At 48.8% G+C, this 20,903-nt stretch overlaps 1 protein-coding gene across 3 annotated transcripts; it reads left to right on the plus strand.

The window, feature by feature from the left end:
- Positions 1 to 4,240: 4,240 nt before the first annotated feature.
- TFRC (transferrin receptor) lies at positions 4,241 to 20,193 on the plus strand. Of its 3 annotated transcripts, none has more exons than XM_071566321.1 (19): positions 4,241 to 4,341; positions 5,786 to 5,856; positions 7,605 to 7,818; positions 8,410 to 8,632; positions 8,828 to 8,971; positions 9,670 to 9,763; positions 10,142 to 10,264; positions 11,507 to 11,602; positions 11,763 to 11,902; positions 12,285 to 12,454; positions 12,760 to 12,879; positions 13,511 to 13,596; positions 13,712 to 13,775; positions 14,066 to 14,133; positions 14,509 to 14,576; positions 14,929 to 15,010; positions 15,927 to 16,148; positions 16,627 to 16,767; positions 17,055 to 20,193. In XM_071566321.1, exons 2-19 carry the CDS (start codon positions 5,824 to 5,826, stop codon positions 17,295 to 17,297), a joined length of 2,331 nt encoding a protein of 776 aa, XP_071422422.1. In that variant the 5' UTR covers positions 4,241 to 4,341; positions 5,786 to 5,823; the 3' UTR covers positions 17,298 to 20,193. The 3 variants fall into 3 exon arrangements, with proteins under 3 accessions (XP_071422422.1, XP_071422423.1, XP_071422424.1); XM_071566322.1 differs by having other exon boundaries at positions 4,249 to 4,306; XM_071566323.1 differs by lacking the exon at positions 4,241 to 4,341 and adding an exon at positions 4,568 to 4,782.
- The last annotated feature ends 710 nt before the right edge of the window (positions 20,194 to 20,903 follow it).

Below are 20,903 nucleotides of genomic sequence, written 5' to 3' on the forward strand. Positions count from 1 at the left end.
CGCTTTCTGTCTCCTCTCCAGCTAACAGGAGGGAGCACCAGGCCAGCTGTGGACTATGAGAACAGCCATGCCAGACCCAGGTGCTTCTCCAGAAAGGATGCAAAATGGATGTTTGAAGGGACCACAGAATTGCACCAGCTCCCAGCGTTATCTGCTGTTTCCATGTTCTCCAGTACTTTTTCCCTTGCCTCCTCCACAGTCCCTTTGCTACAGGCAAAGAGGCAGCAGATCCTCTCCCAGATGTCAGTGCCTGCCATGACTGAGAAATGCAGCAGCAAAGGCCAAAAACACCTGGTCTTCTAGAGGATGGGAACACTTGTTGTGTTGTGATATTCTTGAATATTGAACTGTTGGATTGGGGAGACAGAAGCAGAGAGGGCAAGCTGTCCTGGAAGCCATGCTTGCCAGCCTTAACCTGGAGGGGAGGGGAGAGAGGCTGCAGCTTGATTCTGATGCTTCAAAAACCTAGATTTTGCACCTCCCTTCTGGGACATAAAATAGCCAATTGCCTCGCAATGCAAACCATGAGTTGAGTTGAGTAGGGAGCACAGACAGTTTATCCCTCAAATCCACTCACAGGAAGGCAGAAGCTGGCACTGCCACTTCTCTGAGTGACTGTGAACCAGAGGATGCGGTTGACATACACAGCAGAAGATCAAAGTCTTTCTTTTGTCCCCAGATGCCTGTTGCCTGTCTGGCCCTGCAGCCTGAGGTGCCTGGAATGTCCCACAGCTCCTGTTGGGCAGAATGCACAGTCCATGGGAGCCCTACAACTACCCTCCACCCAATGGGCCACTGCATCTCCTGCAACCCTTGGTCTCAACCCAACAGCACATCCAACTTAGCACCTGTTGTAGTTTGGGATTATTATGTAAATTCTCTCCCCTGCCACTTAACTGCCCAGGCCAGCGGTTAACAAAAGAAGTAGTTAACTGTGATCGCTGGGGTGGGGGCAGGTTTGTCTCTTTTGGTTTTTTTTGGATATTCTCCTCAGTCTTGGCTCGGCGGAACGGGGGAGTGGGGGCTCCAAGGAGGCAGGCTGCCCTGCTGGTTACTGCTGGGGTTTTCCCTGGCTGTCTTGCCGCTGCCTACTTCGGATTACTTTTTTCCTGCCGTGCTGCTACCTGCCTTGGATTTGCTGCTGGTTGCTCGTACCTGTCTGCTTCTTGGACGGGGAACACAGGGGAAAGAGACTGAGTCCATCTGAAAGCCCACTGCTCGTCTGTTTCGCTGGAGAGGGACTGAAACTCACTCTGCAGCCAGCGGGCTGTGACAAGGACACTTAAGTATAACCTTTTCTCCCGGAGGAAAACCTGCTGGGTTTTGTTGTTGTTGTTTTTTTTTTTCCTCTTATGGTGTTGGGGAAGTGGGTTGCACTAGTCTGTTTACATATATATATATATATATATATATATAGCAGTTATCCTTCTTGTATTAAAATTCCTTTTCTTAAATTTGATAAAGAGTGGTGTGATTATTGAGGAGGAGGCCCCTCCCCTGCTTGTGGGTAAAACATTTTGGTTTTTCCCCTCAAACCGAGACAGCACCACACTCCAGCACTTGGTTCTTGGCTTTTCCATCCTTTCCAGACTGAAGAACTGTGTTAGTTGCAGTATTTCCTGCCATCATCTCCCAACACCATTTTTTATAAGCTGCTCTCAAAGCAGCTTTTTAACTGCTTTTAACTGCCTTAATGTGGGTGGGACAACTGGTCACACGAGGGTCAGCTGTGCTCCAAAACTGAAGTGAAACTGTATTTTCCTTCCCACATTTTGATCTCATGTTTCAGTGTTAATCCCATAGGAAGAACACTGTCACATCATGAGGTATTGCACAAAAGAATGCAGAGTCATTTGAGCCAAATCAGGGGATTCACAAGACCCCCCAGAGTTCAGAGGAAACAGAGACAAACATCTCCTAAAATAACCAAGCCAAGCCACAGTGATGAGGAACACTGATGACAGATCAGAAGTCAGCAGTCACTAATCCTACATCCTCTTTCCTCCTCATCCATTTCCTAGCTCTGGTTTTCTCTGGTCCTTGCAAAGATTTTTGGCCAACCTGGGCAGCCTGAGCACCTGGGAATCACAGCAATATGGGCACCAGTGCATGAACAACACAGGTGCCAGACCTGAGGGAGGTAGCACCAGCCACCAAGCACCAGTAGCCAGCCAACTCCCACTCCCCACCTGCAAGGTGAAGGGTGCTCCACTGCTCACGAGTACCATGTTGTCTTTGAAGAACCCTCATTTTCATCTATTTCACTGCCAACACCAGCTGAGGCACAAAAATATCCAAGTTTCTAAAATGTCGACTTCCTTTTTTCTGGCAGGTGTAGAAATGGAGAACTGACTGCTCAGCACATACACATTGTGAGAGGTATCAGAGAACACCTAGAGCAAACATCTGCCAGGGCAGGTCAGGGCTGGCACAGCGTGGCATACAGCACCTCCCCTCCTAGGTGGAAGGGGGGCACAGCAGACAGAGGCCACAGGAAGGAATAAGTCAAATCGCTGCTGCTTTCCTTTCATGCATTGCAGCATTGCTCCAGGGAACATCCCTCCTCCAGTGGGACCTCGCCATGGAATCACTGCTCTGCTCAACAGCACTGGTGGTGATCATAGCCCTGTGCTTGGCACAGTTTGCCCAGTCAGTGTTCACCAGTAAAGGTGCTGTCAGAAGGTGAGGGCTTGGAACAGGGAGCCCAGGAGGAACATAAAAAACTGAGCAGACCTGGGACTACTTTTCCCAGGTTACACTTTCCTTAGCAGCAGGCTGCATCCAGACCATTACATTGAGAAAATACCCGAGGATCCAGCTTGCAAGACTGATCTAAACTCTTTCTGAACCCTTTTACACCTTGAGCTTCCACTGAGGCACCCATCAGCACCACATCCCACAGGGCAGTCACACGCTGAGTGACAACAGTTTTCCCCCTCATGACTGGCACCACCACACTAGTGAGGGATGGAGCTGGAGAAGAGAGAGCCTGGCTCAAACCTCCTCTGGTAAGCAGAGCTGGCAGCACATCTTGCCTGCGAGATGTTTTACAGGCTTGTCTCCAGACAGCCACATCAAATTTCAGGTCTAGTTAATCCCCCCTTTATCAGCGCAGGAATGTATTGCTTCCACAAAACATAATCCTCTTTGCAATCATGTGTTCTGCCAAACTACAAACTTTCTGCTCCCATCCTTCTTTCCTGGGAGAGGATTTGAGGCAATAATCCAAGCCTACAGATTTATTTTTTTAATGAGCAAGGGACAAACGAGCACAGCACTGTAGAACATGCGCACACACAAACCTTGAGGCACTCCCTGTTTCTGGCATGCTTTTGAGGGATGTCCTGAGCTGAAGGACTGAAGCTGGAAGCAGTGACCTTCTCTCATGCTGGGCCACAGGCAGCCCATGGCCTGACATGTACTGTCCATGCTTCTTGTGTTTATGCACTACAGGGGCTGGAACTCTTAACGACTGTCATGCTTCCCATCGTGCCAATGAAACAGCAATCTGGGTAGCCCAACATGAAGGAAAGCATCCTGGGTGTCTCTGCTCATTCAGATCTAAAAAGGCAGCCCTGAGCATGTGTGACTTGCTAGGACCTGAAGATGCTGAGAGCTTCCCAAGCCAAAGAAAGTGCTATGTCTGGTTTGCACCACCCAGGGGAGGAAAATATTTTCCCTTGTCCTCATCCCTCAAAATGCTGAGAGGGTGGGAATGCTGAATGTGTGACCCGCTCTTGGCTGCTGCGTACTGCAATACAAGCACGCCTTCCCACGAAGAGGTGTTAAACCTCACCTCCCGCCGCGCAAGGCGGGTGGCCGCGCTGCTTCCAGCCCTTCCCGTTGGGAATTCGGGACTCACTGGCGTGCACTCAGGGAATACCTGCCGCCGGGCAAGCGGCTCCTTCGCCGTACCGAGGGCATCCGAGAACAATTTATAAAGAACGCGGCTTCGTCCTTTATAAAGGAAGGAGGTCGTAGAAAGGTGGGGGCCGGTCTCTTCTACCTTGCCTAGAGGGAGGGGGCGAGAAGAAACGGCCTTAAGCTGAGAAAGCTGAGACGGGAGATTCAGAATAGGTACTAGATTTTTTTTTTCCACTGTTCAGGTTGTCAGGCATTGGGATAGCTTGCTCAACGAGGAGACGGAGTCTCGTACTACTATGATTTGCCCGTGCCGGTGGACATGCGCGGGGGATGGGCTTACAGCACCCGGCGCTGCCGGGATAGTGGGAGGGCGGTCGGGATGTGCTGCGAGATTGGCCGATTGGTCGCGGCGCGCAGGCGGCAGGCTCTGCCCCCGGGCACGGTAATTTAGCCCCGGCGGGGCGCGGAGCGGTGGCGGTGAGTGCGGGCGCGGGCACAGAATCGCGGGAGCGGGAATGGAGGTGGCGGCGGGAGCGGAGGCGGGTGAAGTGCGGGCAGGGAAGGAGGAGGGCGGTGCGCAGGGGCCGCACCGGCGGCGCTGCCGCAGCAGCCGCAGCTCCCGCAGCCCCCGGCGGGCAGCACGTGGTGGCGGCGCATGCGGCAGCGCCCGCTGACCTTGATGGGGAGAGCGGCCCCGCCGCGGCCCTGCCCGGCCCCTGCAGGGGAGACGGGAGGCGGGAGACGGGAGGCAGGAGACGGGAGACGACGGGAGATGGGAGACGGGAGACGACAGGAGACGGGAGACGTGCGCTCGGCCGATGGCGTATCGCCCGCGCCGCTTATCTGCGGTCCGCAGCCGGGCCCTGCCCGCGATACCGGAGTCACCCAGCCCCGGGGGACCGCTGCTCCTATGCGCTGGTTTTTTCTCTTTTTCATTTTTTTTTCCCCTCCTCTCTACCTTCTGAGAGATTGGGGACTACCCAGAGGGGCTCGGGGAGCTGCGAGCATCCCTGCCAGATGCGGTGCCTGCAGGCCCTTTGTGCTTCCCTGGCTCTTCCCTTGGGTTAGCTTTTAGGAGGCCCTCCATAAGCTCAGTTCTGTTGTGCTCTGCCTGCCAGGCCTGCGGCCGCAGGTTGTCACTGGGAAAAGGCTTCTCAAAGCTGTCGGGGTTTCATCTCTATGTGTTTGTGCTCTAAACAAAGAGTAAAATGAGCAACGGCCACTATTAACCTTTGATCTCCAAATAAAACCTTGCAGAGCTCTCGGGTGTAAAGCTAATCCATGTACACCTGAAGACCAGTTCAAAGCCACTTCTTAGCAGTGCTGCTTGAGGGCACACTCGGGTTGCTGCTCCCAGGCTAAACACCTGTCTAGGCACTCACTCACTCATTCACAAAGCATTTTCAAGCATCTTTTCAGGAAGAAATGTTGAAGTAAATAAGTTAGAATTTACCTTTCAGATATGTTTGCTGTGTACAGAGAAATTAGAATTTTAAGTTACTGAAATGATTTTTGAGCCTTGCTCTCGGCAATTCATGGAAACGGTTCAAAACAGAAATTGCCTTCATAAAATGGTAGAGAACTTAGCCATCTAGAAGGGGTGTTGCTGTTAAAAGTGTTTTGGCAGGGATATGCTGCTTTGCTTTATGGCCTTGTGCCAGCTGGACTTTTCCTGTCATTGAGACAGACCCCAGGAACCTTAAAATATCTGAAGTCCATTGTTGTGGTTGAGCAAATGCCTCTTTCCAGCACTACCTGAGTGGATGTCCCTACCATTTATAAGATCCTGGTCTGAACTTAGCCATTTCAGACTCCCCACTTCAATAGAAAGAGTCAGTTTGTCCATATTGACTGACTTTGGACATGTTACATAGTGGAAGGGCAACAGCCTGACTTGACTTGTTGTGTTCTGAACTTCTAGGGCTTTGATCAGGTTGGTGTGCACTCCTCCAGAGGGCAATGGATCATGCCAGAGCAGCAATCTCTAACTTGGTAAGACATGGTCCCCCATCACTGTTTTGTCTTTGGTGGGCTGACAATACTGCAGAAGAAAGGTTTGACAATGTCCATGTTGGTTTTGGAGAAGATGAGGAATCCAGAGCAGTGTTAGGTGTTGCTGTGTGAGTTGTGAGCCAGCTGTCACTGTAGCTAGCTGGCCATGATAAGAAAGTGGCCCAAGTGGTTCAGTGTTGGTGGGGATATCATTAACTGCCATCGTATCTTGGGTCTCTGAAGAAGCTGGTAAGAAAGGGAGGAGGGCAAGCCTTGAACAGTGTTCCAGGAGGAAGTTTCTTCATACTTGGGGGTGGGAATTCAACTGCAAGTCCAGTTTTTGAAAACAACCCATACTTTGAAACAAATATGCAGAAGGAGGTAGCTCTGAGCCTGCTTATCCAAACCTGCCAGTCCTGGAGAGCTTGGATTGTGAAATGACCTTAGGCTAGGACTGGTAATGGGGTGGTTTGGTCTGTGAACAAGTATCAAGGATATGTGGGGTTGGGACATGTCCTCTGTGTGAGGACATGTCCAGGTGTGAGAGAAGCCAAGCTACTGAGCAGCTGAGCAGGGAGACTGCTACGACAGACTGCAGTGTTGCCCTTTCGAAAATGTGAGCAGCCAGCCACTTCAATGTGGGTAGTGTGAGCCAGAGTGAAACTGCAGGTCTGAAACAACACTGGTTTCTTTTTACCAGCTGAGTAGGTGTCTGGGCTGCTCACTTCCAGCCACTGATGCGTAATATGAGAGCCAAGAACTGTGGATAGGCTACTGATGTAACAGGTCTTGGGTGCTTGTCATCAGCTGCTTCTGCAGTACAGTGGAGAAGAGCTGCAGAACTGTTGCTCCCAAAGCTACTCCTTTGGTGTTTTAGCCCCTCTCCTGCCACTTCCCAGCACAACCATGGCTGCAGGCAATTTCAGCCTCTCTAATGGAAGCTGAGTGGTTCTGTTCAGTGCCTGGCAATGCCTGGAATTGAGTTAATCTGAGCAGCTGCCTTGTGCACAGGCAGCTGTTCTGTGGGGGATTGGGCTCTGTATTACACCTGTTTAGAAAAGTAGCCTCCAGACTGGAACCTCTGCTTGGGCCCTGGTAAACACCTGTCAAATGGTGCCCAGCGCTGGTGGGTGCAGGAGGTGTAGCCTCAAGCTTTCACGTTAGCTGAGGGAGCATGATTCCCAAGGGTAATCTCTTTTCAGCCTAGCTGCTTTGTAATACTACCAATAGTGTAATTTAAGAGTAGCCTTAGGCAGCGTAATACAAAATTAGCTAGATGCTGGATGAGAATATTTACGTCAAAGTGGATGTGGCTTGAAGGCACAATCATGGAGGGGTTGCCTTCCCTTTCCTCTGTCCTCATCAAAGCGTGAGCTGTACACACTCAAGTTGGAGACGTGCTTTTGTAAGGCCAAGAGTTTCTGCTTGAATCAGCCTTTGCCACGGGGTCGTATGGGAAATGCCAGTGCTGTTGGCTGTAATAGACTCCAAGCTACACCTAGACTGTGATCAGTGTGGATCTGAACTTGTGCAGGGTAAATAGATGCTAAACAGACTCTGGAGACCCTGAGTGGATCTGAGTCTTAACTGTGTTTAAAGCAGCCAGCTTGACTTACTGACAGACAAAATACTTGCTATGCTGGAGCAGCTGCAGATGAACAAGCTGTGTTTGGGTTGGAGCTGCTGGCTGGAAGGACTGTAGGCTGGGGGAGCAGATTCTTCCATCATGTGACTATCTTTCAATACAGTTTGGTGGCGAGCCGATGTCTTACACACGCTTCAGCATTGCCCGGCAAACAGACGGAGACAACAGCCATGTGGAGATGAAGCTGTCTGCTGATGATGAGGAAGGAGGGGAAATTGGGAGACCAGAACACCTGCATGCCAGCATGCCTCCTCCGCGGAGGAATGGCAAGAATCTTTGCTTCCTAATCATGGCAGCTATGCTCCTCCTTTTGATTGGTAAGGAAGGGTGGGAGGTAACTGTATGAAGTGGACTCTGGTACCGGAACATGTCTGAGGCTATTAACATTTGAATAGGTATTATTTGGGGAGATAATTAAAGAACCAGAATCCAGGTTGCAGCTTCTTGTCACTAAGTATGTCTAGCTCAGACTTACAGTACAGAAGCGTGAAGTTGGTACAGAATTGGCACAAAGAAGTGTGAAGTTTGAAGTTAGCTGAAGGGCAGACTGGTCCTTGTAGAAGTCTTACTGGTTTTCTTTCCATTAACTCTTAGCACTTCTGTAGAGATGTGGATCAGCAGATCAGTAAATCCTTTGGTGCTTGTCTCTTAAGGTTTTAACACTGCCACTGACCTAAAGTAAGCATTCTCCTTCCCAAGTGGTGTCGGAGGCACTGCCAAGCACAAGATCAGATTTACAGTGCCCCTTAAAACATGCCAACTCAGGGAAAATGTCAGGCTGCATATTTCTGTCTGGCCTTGGGTAAGCTTGTCAGAAATGGTATGAGAGCAGAGATGCATCTTAACCCTGAAGCTGTGTGACTGGTTCAGTTATCTTTCTGCAGCACAAATACCTGTTCTGTCCATAGGGTTTCTGATCGGCTACTTGAGTTATCGTGGACGAATGCAGACCATTAACAGGTGTCTGGATGGAAGTGGGAAGTGTGAGATGACCCCTACTGCATCTTACTTATCGGATGATGATGAAATTGAGGAAGATGATGTGCCCGGACCACGTGTCTTATACTGGCCTGACCTCAGAGCCATGTTGTCAGATAAACTGTCAACTGCACAACTTGAGGCCAACCTGAGGTAACAGTTGCAGAAAACTTAGCTAGAACTTTGAGAGAGGCACAGCCTGTGAGTAGAACTCAAGCTCCTTTGGAGAACAAGGGCCTTACAGGTGATGTAGGGTGGCATGTGTTAAACCTGGGCTTAAATGGCTTTGCAGGCTGCAGTGCAACCTGATGCTATAGCCTAAGCTGTGCATATATCTGTTACTTACAGGCAAAGAGATGGTAAGGCCTCTTTTGAAGCTGGCAAAGTTGAAGATGAGGCCACTGCCAGCTACATTCATGACCTGTTCACCAGCTTCCACTTGGATGAGGTATGGAATGATGAGCACTACATTAAGCTGCAGGATAAAGGCAGGTATGTTAATGAAGACATGACATCTCTTCCTTACAGCGTAGATGTTTGTAGTTTTGAGCAAACACTTGATTTCTGCTTAAAATGATGTAAAAATTGTGAGTCTGTTACCACTCTCCAAAGAAGGCCTCAATCTAGCCAAGCAGTAGCTGCTCCTGCCTCTTCTCAGGCTTTCTAAATCTAGAGGGTCTGGTAGCAGTGCTTGGATTTTTCCCGTGACATCTGTTTCCTCAAAGTATGCTTAGGAAGCGGAAAGAAAACAAACGAGTGAAAACTCAGCTGAAGGGCAGATTTCCTGTGTCTAAAACTGCTAGCACAGGCGACTGTGTCTTGTCATTCAGACAGGTGTTGCACACCTGGTAGTGGCTCCTCTAAGCAGCTCAGGAGGGTATTAACAGGCATGGTGTTGTCTGACAGCTCGTACCCTTATGCCGCTTTGTGTCAGGGGGAAATGAATTTGCTTAGCTTCTCTTAGGAGGTGACTGAGACTTGAAAGCAGATTGTTTCTGCTACTTGTCTTAGAAATCAGCCTTCATTAATGTCTCTGAACAAACGCAGAGATTCTTACATGGAAGTACTGGGATGAGTACCTGTTTCAGGCTCTGTTGACTGGATCAGAATTGCAGAAGCACAGACTGAATATGAGAGTTTGTTAAATTCTTGTATGAAATAACATAATGCTGTCTTTTTATGTTTAACAGTAGCAGCAACCAAGTCTCTATTGTGGATGATGTTGAAGAGGTACTGGAGAATCCCAGTGCATATGTGGCATACAGCAAGAGTGGCACAGTTTCTGTAAGTGACTCCAGGAAGATCTGGAAATGTCTCTGCACAGTTACTAGGTGGCAATGTGCAAAATACGTCCCTATAACATATGGAGTGTACAAACCCCTCCACAGTTAGAGAGCTGGGTGTGGTTAGAGTCAGGTGAGAAGTGGGCCCACGTAGTCTTATGACATGAGCAAGATGCAGAAGTAACTTTCAACTTCCCTGCTGGAGGGATCCAGACAGAAGCATTGGCAGAAGTGCTGCTCCAAGAGACATGTTGCGTGGGATCCGTAGACATCGCCGTGCTTCAGCTCCCTGATGTTTGTAGGAGTCACTTTTGCAGTGACTCTGTAGGCTGTTTCAAGTATCTTACTGCTACACTTTTAACCCATGTTTCTGTTCCAGGGCAAACCAGTCCATGTGAACTATGGACTGAAAGATGATTTTCAGAAGATACGAAATCTGGGTGTTTCAATGAATGAAAGTATAGTAATCTTCAGAGCTGGAAAAATAACCCTTGCTGAGAAGGTAAGCAGGCTGTGCCCCAGAGCCTGGTTGAATGTGGCAGCAGGAAGCTATGCTTCCTCCTCTTTGAGGCACAAAGGTGTCTTTATTCAGGTCTATAGAACTCATGTAGGCTTGTCCCTACAGGTCTGGTCTTGCTTGTTTGCACTAAGCCTCCACGTGCAGGTCTGGATGCCAAGGCTGAGCAGAGCTTGTTACCACTCATGATGCCGTTCTTCTTGGCCTCTGGCAGTCTTACTGGAACAGCCAGGCATCTGGAGTGGTGGACCTGGGGGGCAGAGAGAGGCACCCTGGGAGCTACAGGGTGCAGAGCTGACTGATATCACTAGATGCAGCCATGAGGCAGCTAGAAGCAGAATGGTATTGCCTCCAGAGCACCTCTGGCTGCTGCAGTTAGATACTTTCAAAGTTTGGCAGCAGTGTCTCACTTGTGCCCTTGCTGACTGCTCACTTGGACCAAGTGATGGTGCTGGCACTGCATGCCCAATCAGCAGCCTTGCACGTTGCTGTACTGTTCCCTCTGTAGGGAGCCAAACCAAACATGCAAGCAGCATAGAGGATCCAAGTGCTTCTGTATGCAAGCCTGTTTGAGGTCTGACCTAGAGCTGCCCCTCAGAGGGGTGCTCCTGGGCAGGCTGGGGCATGGGACTCAGCCTGTCTGTATGCATCAGACACAGGCAGAGATGAAAAGTGCTTCCACAGAGGGTGGTTCCTGGTTCTCCAATCCTGTTCCTGTTTTTCAAACTATTGTCTAGCCTTACAAGAGTGTTTGTGCCTGTGGCATATCAGAGGCAGCTGGGTTGTAGGTGTATTAAACAGGAACCTGTCTAGGCCACTCTGCCTCTATTTTCCATGTGAAGATGAGCCTCCAGTGGCTGCTTCTCTGGAGACTAACCTCATCTTGGGAAAACAGATGGAGCATAATCAAAATTAAATAACATCTATCTTTTAAGCTGCTCTGAGGAGCAAGCATGAGCTGAAGGAATCATAGGGGGAGACACTAACTGGTGTATCCTAACTGTTCAAAAGGGTGACACACTGCCTGTAGTAGGACTGAGCTGCTAGGATTCAGCTGCCTTGGATATCTGTCACTGTCAGGTAGCTGTCACTGTCAGATAGATGTTAAAATCTGTTGTGGAGTTGGGCATCAAGGAGAGCAACCCTTCACAACATTACTCCATGTTCTTGCCTTAACTCCCCTGGCTTGCAGTGCAAATGTGCAGTTAACATTTCTCTTTCCTTCAGGTTGCAAATGCCAGAAAGGAGGGAGCAGTTGGTGCCCTTATGTACCTGGACCCCTTTGAATACAAGAACACTGAGAGACTTGTCCCCTTTGGACATGTGAGTATACAACTTGCTCTCCTGTATGTTCTCATGCACCTCTCCTGCTATGTCCTGCAGCAGTCCTGTGGGCCTCTCACTTAGCGGTGTTTCATGCCCTTCTGTAATTGGAAACTGTTGGGCTTCTCTGAGACTTGAGGACTCTTCTTGCTTTTCACAGGCCCACCTTGGAACTGGAGACCCTTTCACTCCAGGCTTCCCTTCTTTCAACCACACCCAGTTCCCACCAGTGGAATCTTCTGGACTACCTCGGATTCCTGTTCAGACTATTTCTAGCGAAGCAGTGGCCAAGCTGTTCAGGTAACTTTTTCTCTTGGCTTACAGGCTGAGCTGCTGGGGCCCTCTTGCAGCTGGGAGGGTGGTGTTGAGGTGCTGTGAGCCAGGGAGCTCTCTGCTGCTCTCTGCTGTGTGTGGCAGGTAATATGTTCTGGAACTGGCTGGAGAAATGTCACTTGTGTCTATGTCTCATGTCTTAAAGACTAAACTTAATCTAGTGTTGTATTCTCTTGGCCTCTGCACCTGACTCCTCCCTTCATCACTACTGGTGCAGTACTTCAAGATACTTCGCAGGCAGGCCTTGAAAACGGTTGCATCTGCAGTTGCAGGTGTGCTTTTTTCACACAATAACTAAATGAGGTTGGAGCTGGATAACAAGTTCAAAGGATCTCTCTTTTTCCCTCAGCAAAATGAATGGACACACATGCCTTCTGGAGTGGAAATCTGGGATCATGGGATGTAAGGTGACAGTGAGCAGCTCAAGCAAGATGACAGTGAAACTGACAGTGAACAACGTTATGGTGGACAGGAAGATTCTGAACATCTTTGGTGCTATCAAGGGATTTGAAGAACCAGGTAACAGCAGCTGCCTTGTGGCTCAGTCTTGAGGGAAACCCTTCCTCTTCTGTGACCATCAAGACATGACAACTGCTCCCAGTCAGACAGCCACTTCCTCAGCAGAACCAAGACCTTTCCCTGAGGATCAAAGAGAAAGCTGAACCGGGCTGCCAGGGAAAAGCTAAATGAAAGCACTCGGTGTGCCAGATTCAGGGGTCCGACTGCAGACTCTTTTCCTAGTACAGAAACTGAAAGCTGCTCTTCTGATAAATGGTGGTTGCAACCTGAAGCTTGCAGCTCAGATCTTGATGTCTCCTTTACAGATCGGTATGTTGTGATTGGAGCCCAGAGAGATTCCTGGGGCCCAGGAGCAGCCAAGGCTGGTGTTGGCACTGCCATCTTGTTGGAACTTGCCCGTGTGATCTCGGACATGGTGAAAAGGGGTAAGTATTTTTGAACAAAAGCATGAGGGTAGGAGGTGGTACAGGTCTGGCTCTTCATATATTAACACTGGAGAGTCCAGTTGCAAAACAGTGCTTTGGAAGGCACAGGGAATCTGACAAAGCTTCCTGAGAAGCTGTTACTTACTTCTCCAATACAGACAAGTTGTCTGCAGTGAGCATTTGCTTTCAAGGGATTGGTTGCCTGTACCCTGGTATGGCTCAAATGCAAGAATGTCCTTGGATAACACACAACATAAAGCTTAAACTTGAGCTGCCTGTTGGACAGCCAGGCCTGAAGGTGGGAAAACATTGGAGTGGCTGACCAGCTGAAGCAGTGGGGACTGCATGGTGGCACTTAGTGTGAGTGTGCTTGTCTCTAGGGTTAATCTGGGGCTCAGGCAGCTAAATAACATGGGGGAAATGCAGACAGCATTGTTTTCCTCTGCAGTTCTGCAGCATGGTGGGGGCAGGGTACAGTGTCCATGCAGCCACTAGCGTGCACATTTGTCTGCAGCAGCCAGAATGTCTCAATGCTGTTTCAGGACCAGGCAATTCATCATCCCAGGCCCACAGTGCTAATCTGCATCTCCATGGGGGAAGGGCAAACATCTCAGTCTCTCTCTCTTTGCAGATGGCTACAAACCAAGGCGCAGCATTATCTTTGCTAGCTGGAGTGCAGGAGAGTTCGGAGCTGTGGGTGCAACCGAGTGGCTGGAGGTACTATTTGCTTAGTAGAATTCTGTGTGCTGACTGCACAGTTGTTCCTGTGTATTAAACATCCTGGTGTTGTATTGCTACCGCTCATCTTATTAAAATACTTGATTTGTTCTAGGGGTACTCCACCTCGCTGCATGCCAAAGCCTTCACTTACATTAACTTGGATTCTGCAGTCTTAGGTAACCTGCTGCTCTTTAAGTTTCTTGAAATTGAGTTGGACTAGAATAGCTTGAACAGGCATCCCTTAACCTGTATGAATGGGAGCTGTGCCAGATGCTGACAGTGGTTGTCATTAAAGCTGGGAGGTTGTTGCAGCCTAAGCCATGAGGAGTCAGCTCTGCCTGGTCCCAATAGACTATCCTATGTCTGTTGAAGATCCTTTGGCAACAAGCTGTAGATCAGGACTGAACAGCTCTAGCAAGAGTGGTTGATTATGCCAGCATGTCAAACATCCTTTCATTTTCTGCAGGCTCCAACCACATGAAGATTTTTGCTAGCCCGTTGCTGTACTCATTGCTGGAGAGAACTATGAAGGGGGTGAGTTAAAGGGCTTTGGGCTGATCAAGGTGACTGGTTTTAAGGAGAAACTGAAAGACAGAGCTGTGTTGGGTCACTTTTCACAACTGCCACCTTCTGTGGAGAAAGCCCCATTTAGGAGGAAAATCTCAGAGGCCCCTGTCTGAAATCAGCTGGACTCTGGAAATTGCAGTTCACACATGCAGAATCTAAAATGAGCAAATGTCATAATTCAGTGGGAGGTGAATGCCTGTCCCACAGGCACTGTGCCTATGTGGAGAAGGGTCAGGGCAGCACACCTGACCCTGGCATCTGCACAGCAATGCAAGCTCCAGGATGGACCTGGAAGCCCAAGCAGAGGTTAGAACAAGTGCAGTGACTGTGATCTCTGTGCAGGTGAAGGACCCAACAAAGGATTCAGGAAGCCTGTATAATAGAGTTGCCTCTGACTGGACAGATAAACTGTAAGTATTGTTATTCATCTCTCTGGGGAAAGCAGATCTCCCTAAAGGAGGAAACCAAAGGGCTTCTGCTCTTTGTGTTGGAATGTCATACTGCTGTCTGGGGTTGGCTCTATCTCTGTGGTGCCCCAAGCTGCCTGTGGGCAGCCCAGACACTTTTTTGGAGGGCAAGAACAGCCTTGTACCAAGTCCAGTGGCTGGAAATGGACAAGCAACCCTTGGTACTTGGCTTGGACTTCCTCAATCATGTCTAGATAGGGTAGTCCAGCTGGCTCAGCTGCAACTGTAGGGCTTCTAGCTTTTCTCCTGGAATGCCCAAACCAGTTGGTAACTACTCAGTGCTTATCTTCTGCAGCGATCCCCTTGGTCTGGATAATGCAGCATTCCCTTTCCTGGCTTACTCGGGAATCCCAGTGGTTTCCTTTGGTTTCTGCAATGTAAGTATTGTGTGCCTGCCTGGTGTACTCATTCCATGCAGAGTGATATAAGGGTATCTGCTCTCCAGAAGGCAGAGCACAAGGTGCTGTCCCAAGTTCACTGTCTATGCAAGAACCTGTGAGGAGAGTGAGGTACAGCCTCTGGACCTGGTGGCTGTGGAAGTACTTGCTGAGAAGGCTGCTTCTGGGACAAGGCTTGCCTACAGTCTCTGCTCCAGAGTCCTGAACGCTTGTGGTTTTTTGGGAGAGGGGGCACTTGCTTTCCTGGAGGCTCAGATGTCAGTGATTCAGAAGCTAAAAACACTAAAAAGATGTCAAGCTGTTGCTGCATTAGTGAAATACTCCTACAGCCTGCTGGTCAGCAAACAGAGAGCATTGGAGAAGTGATATTGTTGACCAGACAAGTACTAAGACTGTTCAGGTCTGCTGCTGCAGTTTAGGGCTCACATCAGCCCAGCAGCCTACCCTGTTACTGCACGTGTGCAGCTGGGAGCCTTTCTGATAGCAGCTCCCTCTCATGGATACTTGGGTTTGTTAGTGTTAGACTTGTTTCAAAGAAAAACATGAGTTATCCAGACAAGGAGAGTTGGAGAATGCACCACCACGTACCAGGCTGGGTGGTGAGATTTGCCCACCTGCACTTCTGCAGTGAACTCTGAGGGGGTAAAGATTTGTATGTCTTCAGGTCAAAAAAACTTCACAGAGCATCCTGCTGATTGCTGGAAACTGTGAAGAATGAGCTGCAGGAACTCCATTCCTTTCCCCATGCTTTGGCATTTTGTCACTCCAGTCTCACCACTTAGCAGCACAAGGATTTGGGATGTGGTGGAAGTAGCAAGTAACCTGGGGGAGGGGGATGAAAAAAATATAGCTGGAAAAGCATTCTTGTCTAAATTCAACACCTTCTTTCTTGCAGAAAGATGAGGAATATGCCTTCTTGGGCACTACTGGGGACACAGTGATGAACCTGAAGAAGATTGACAAGTTGTATGCTCTTATGCGTGCTGCTGCAGAAGTTGCTGGACAAGTAGCTCTCAGGCTGACCCATGATCATGAGCTCTTCCTGGACTTTGATAGATACAGTGACGAATTGCTGTCATTCCAGGAGAGGTTTTTGTCCTTTGATCAGGATGTGAAGGTAAGAAAAACTCAAATTTCACCAAATCCCTGTGGACAGTCAGGGGCTATATGCTAATAAGGCCCCATGCCAGTGGATACAGCAGGGTGGACATCTTCCCTCTTTGGGCATAGAAGCGTAGCAAAGTGTGACCAGAATCGGTGTTCCTTATGGAGCAGTGCAGGCAGAGTAGCTGTGGCAGAGAGATTTTGCTAATCTGGCTGTGGTGAGCTCTTGAGGAAGAGGATGTGGGTGACTTCTTCTCTGGTATCACTGACAGCCTAATGCAGCTTTGCCTCTCATTTGCACCTCTGCTGAAAGCCTACAAGAAACAGTGGGTGGGGAGTGACCTCAGAAGAGCCTGCCAGAATCTTGCTCTGCTACTTGGTTAAACTGCAGAAAAAAACCCCAACAATAAAACAAAAAAATCCACACTTTCTTTTGGTAAGAGAGCAGCAAAAGAAGAAAATCAGGTTTGCTAACAGCTCCTCCCTTGCAGGCACTGGGGCTGACCTTGAACTGGCTGTTTTTTGCCCGTGGTGACTTTCAGAGAGCTGCAGATGCACTGAGAAGAGACATTGCAAACAGTGACAGGGAAAACAAGATTGTCCGCAGAGCCCTGAATGACAGGATCATGAAGGTGGGTTCTACAACTGGTTTTTCTTTCTTAAGGAAGGAAGAGAGTGCAGGCTGGGATAGGCCTTTCCCTAAGGGGCCATGGGCACTGCAGACTAGTGTCTCTTCCACTTGCTTAGTGTCAACCTGCCAGAGTTCTGCACTTGCATTTGAGAGAGGGTCTGGCCCTTACAGAACTGCTGTGGGAAAGGGCTGAGTGGGGATCAGAGGCTGGCAGCTCATGTTGAGGCAGATTAGGAATGAAAAACTTGGAAGGCCAGAGCATAACCCTAAATTTGCACCTCTGCTCAGGTGGAGTATGACTTCCTCTCCCCGTACCTCTCACCAAAAGAGGCTCCCTTTCGCCACATCTTCTTCGGCAAAGGCTCCCACACCCTGCCGAGTCTGCTGGAGAACCTGAAGCAGCTGAGAGACAACAAAGACAGTGTGGATGTGAACATGCTGAAAGAGCAGCTGGCTCTGGTGACCTGGACCATTAAAGGGGCTGCCAATGCTTTAGTGGGTGATATCTGGAATACAGACAATGAATTCTAGACACAGCAAACACCTGGTTAAGGTACAGGATTACCTCTCTAAGGTACAGGAGAGCTGTGTGTGGAGGGGCTTTCCGTAGCCCTAGTTCCACCTGTGGCAACACCCACAAACTCCCTGTACCTCGGATTAGGCATTGGCACAATTTTTCAATTGCAGCTTCCTGAAAATTTCCAGTACCTTATGTATCATGAAACCTAACTGAAATGCCCTGAAACCCAAACAAAACCCACTCCCTAACATGGTATTACTTTTCTGTAGATTTTCTGGCAACAGAGCTTTATTGACCAAAGTTGAGCACAAAATTTAAATTTCACCTTGACAAATTCACAGGAGGCAGTTTTAAAGGAGGTACTAGCATTACCATGAAATCTCTGACCAGGCTACCATCTGACCACAGTCCAAACCAGTTGTGTACAGCTGCTTCTAGGGCTTGCTCTCCAGTTTACTTGAGAACCAAGACCTTGGGTGACTCCTGAACCGGTACCTTGAATGGGGAGGTATATCACCTATTCAGGCTTTTAATTGTTGGCCCCCTAAACCTAGTGACAAAACAGGGAATGTGTTCCTCTGAACACTTGTGATGAGGATCCATTCTCTGGCAGGGAACTGTAAAAAGCTGTAGTTCCAAAATTAAACGTAGTAATACCCACAAGTGCTGGATTATCAGCAAGCTCTGAAGTGCCTGGCCTGCCTTTACTCAACAGCAGGGTCCCAGTGACATCTTGGAGGCTTGTTTCTGCACAGCCAGTTAGCAATACCCAGAGAATGACCCAAAGATTACCCAGTGTTCCCTTTATATCCTTAGCTGGCACCTCAGCGAGTCTTGCAGCATTCAGAAATGGCTCTAGACTGGCACTTCAAACCTTGCTGCTCAGGGGCCTTGTGTGAAATTGAGTCTCTTGCTGGCCAAACCCTGTTTGACTGATGTCATTTTGCAAGATGGCTCTTGTTTGGCACTGAGATATTTATTTCTTTATTTATTTATCAGTGACAGTGTTCACTATAAATGTTTTTTTTATAGAAGATAATTATCGGAAGCAGTGCCTTCCATAATTATGACAGTTATACTGTCGTTTTTGAATAAAGCAGCATCTGCTATTACAATCAAAACATGATACTGGAACTTTGCATTTAAAATAATCACAACAGGCCCCTAAAAAAGTTTTGGAAAACTAGCAGTTAGGCTTTCTTCGGCAAAAACACCCCTCTAAAAGAAACTTGAAGGTGTAAACCTAGTAGTGAGTCTCCAGGTTGTGCTCCAAAGTAATTCCTGAAATGCTGAAAACCTGGGTGGAAACTCATACTAGAAATTTGGCTTCTTTGCAGGGTCCATGCCCCTCTGTGGGCTTCGGACTCATTCCTGCTCCCCTTTTTGGATGCTGTGTGCTCTCATGGGGAGCACAGCTTCCTTCCTGGCCCCGGCCCCAGCAGAGGGGCTTGCTGTGTAGCCCTAGTTCCACCTGTGGCAACCTCAAATTAGGCATTGGCACGATTTTTAAATGGCAGCTTCTTGCAAACTTCCAGTACCTAATGTATCATGAAATCTAACTGACATTATCGGGGGCAGTGTCTTCCATAATGTGTAAAGAACAAGGTAGTTTTTGCCTACCACAGTGTTATATCGGAGGCAGTGACCTCCATATGTTGCACTATGGGTGTACGTAATTATCGGGGACAGTGTTTCCCATAATTGTTCTATGCTTAATATGCAATGTCACCTGCAAAGCTTGATGGTTAGTATCTAACATGGATTAATTTCCTGCAGTCCTATTTTTTCACTCTCCTGTGGTGATGCAGATACAAACTTCAATCTGTTATGTACTTACTCTACCTTCCTCATAGGCTGAACTGTTTGAAATAGCTGTGCTGTCTTGAATTGGCTTCCTGCCTCCAGCTGTGGTAGTGGTGCTTGAATCTTTAGGCTAGTTAGGCTGTGTGCACTAGTAGTGATGTAGTAAATTTCCTTCAAATCAGTTACAAAGACATGAGGAATTAAAGGTGAATGTAGGGCTTGGGGCTGACAGCTGTTTGGCAGGCTCAGGTCAGTGCAGTGGATGGGTTCATGTAATGCATGTAAGACAGTCCTGCTGTGGCACTGAGAGTGGTGGTATGCCCCCATGGGAAGCTGCTCACTCTCCAGTTCTTACTGGAAATTCCAGTCTTGCCCACCTTGAGTGTTGGGGGGAGGGAGAAAATCAGCGGCACCTTTGCCATGGTTCCTGACCTGAAGCTGAGCGCTGATGATGTGTAATACCTGCTAAACTGTGCTGCCTGTTCCCAAACAGCCCAGACTGGCTGTTGCCAGCCCTGTACTCTGCAGTTTGATCTCACATTTAACCCTAGCCTGCAGCTTAGTTTTAACCTAAACTCTGCAGACTGATAGGTATTTAAGCCTAACCTGAGTGAGTGACCTGAGCCCCAACAGTAGTTCTAGAGGGAAAGAACATTTTTCAGCTGCAGCTTCACAAGGAATGGGTGAGGACAGGTCCCCAGCCTAGTAACTGAGCTCAGTGCTCCCCAGTTTGGAGGGCTGGATTTTCATTGGTTTCTAGAAGCCCGATGCCCAGACTTGTGCAGCTCTTTGCTCCTCCCTAAGTTCTAACTCTCTAAACTTAACTCTTCGTACAGCCCTGTCTGTGGTAGTGTTTCCTAGTGACACTTCTCTGGATGGCAAGTAAGAGCTGCTGTCTGGTAGTCCTCACTGTAGTGGTTGCATGCATCTTGATGTCAGACTTAATCTTGTGCTTTATAGCCAGCAGAGAGAGACAAAAGAAAGCCTATCTGGGCAGCACAACAGTGACTACAGGGATGTTGGGATATCTTGCTCAGTGCTGGCATCTGACTGCTGTGGGATGCTTACCTGTTGTTTTCTTCAATAAATATTTTGAATCTTGAACATTCAACTTCTCTTGTGCATTCTTGTAAAGTCATGATGCTGGTTGTGACCACGGATGAGCTTAGGAAGCTGGAGGGAGGCTGCTCTTCTGCCTCATCAGGCCAGATGTGCTTCACAGTGAACCTGACAGTGTTGTTCATCTGAGTCCTGTCTGATCCCAGACAACTGGGATAAGGACTCTGATAATGAGGTGGAGGAGCAACATATGCAAAGTCCTGGGCTCCCCGCTCCCTTCATGGACATGTCTTGCCTCCTGCCAGTCAATCATGGCATTGACTCTGCAGAGCCTGTGATGTTTCGGTGGAAATGTCTTGATTTCCCATGGGCTGTGGCTTTGGAGGTCTCTGCTGCTGAGAAGCTGGCTGGACAGGGCTGTGTCTGACTTATGTCCCAGGAAGCTGTCCCACGGTGTCCTGCCTTCTCCCTGCCCCTCATCACCCTAGAGCTCCCCTTGGCCAAAGTGTAGATGGATTTGTGGGTACTGCTTAGACACTCAGGGAACACTGGGAGAGCAGAAGCTGTCCTTTCAGCCGCAGGAGCCTGGGTTTGGGTCTCTGTCTTTATAAATACACTCAGATGCCCAGCTCTCTCTGCTGTCCTGCCCTGTCCTTAGTGCTGGTCTTGCCTCCTGCTTTACAAACTGCATCCCGAGAAGATACACTATTTGGGGTGAGAGGCAGCTTCTCCAGGAGCCCAGCTCGCCCCTTATG

The sequence above is a fragment of the Pithys albifrons genome, chromosome 11, assembly GCF_047495875.1.
Source record: "Pithys albifrons albifrons isolate INPA30051 chromosome 11, PitAlb_v1, whole genome shotgun sequence".
NCBI lineage: Eukaryota > Metazoa > Chordata > Aves > Passeriformes > Thamnophilidae > Pithys > Pithys albifrons.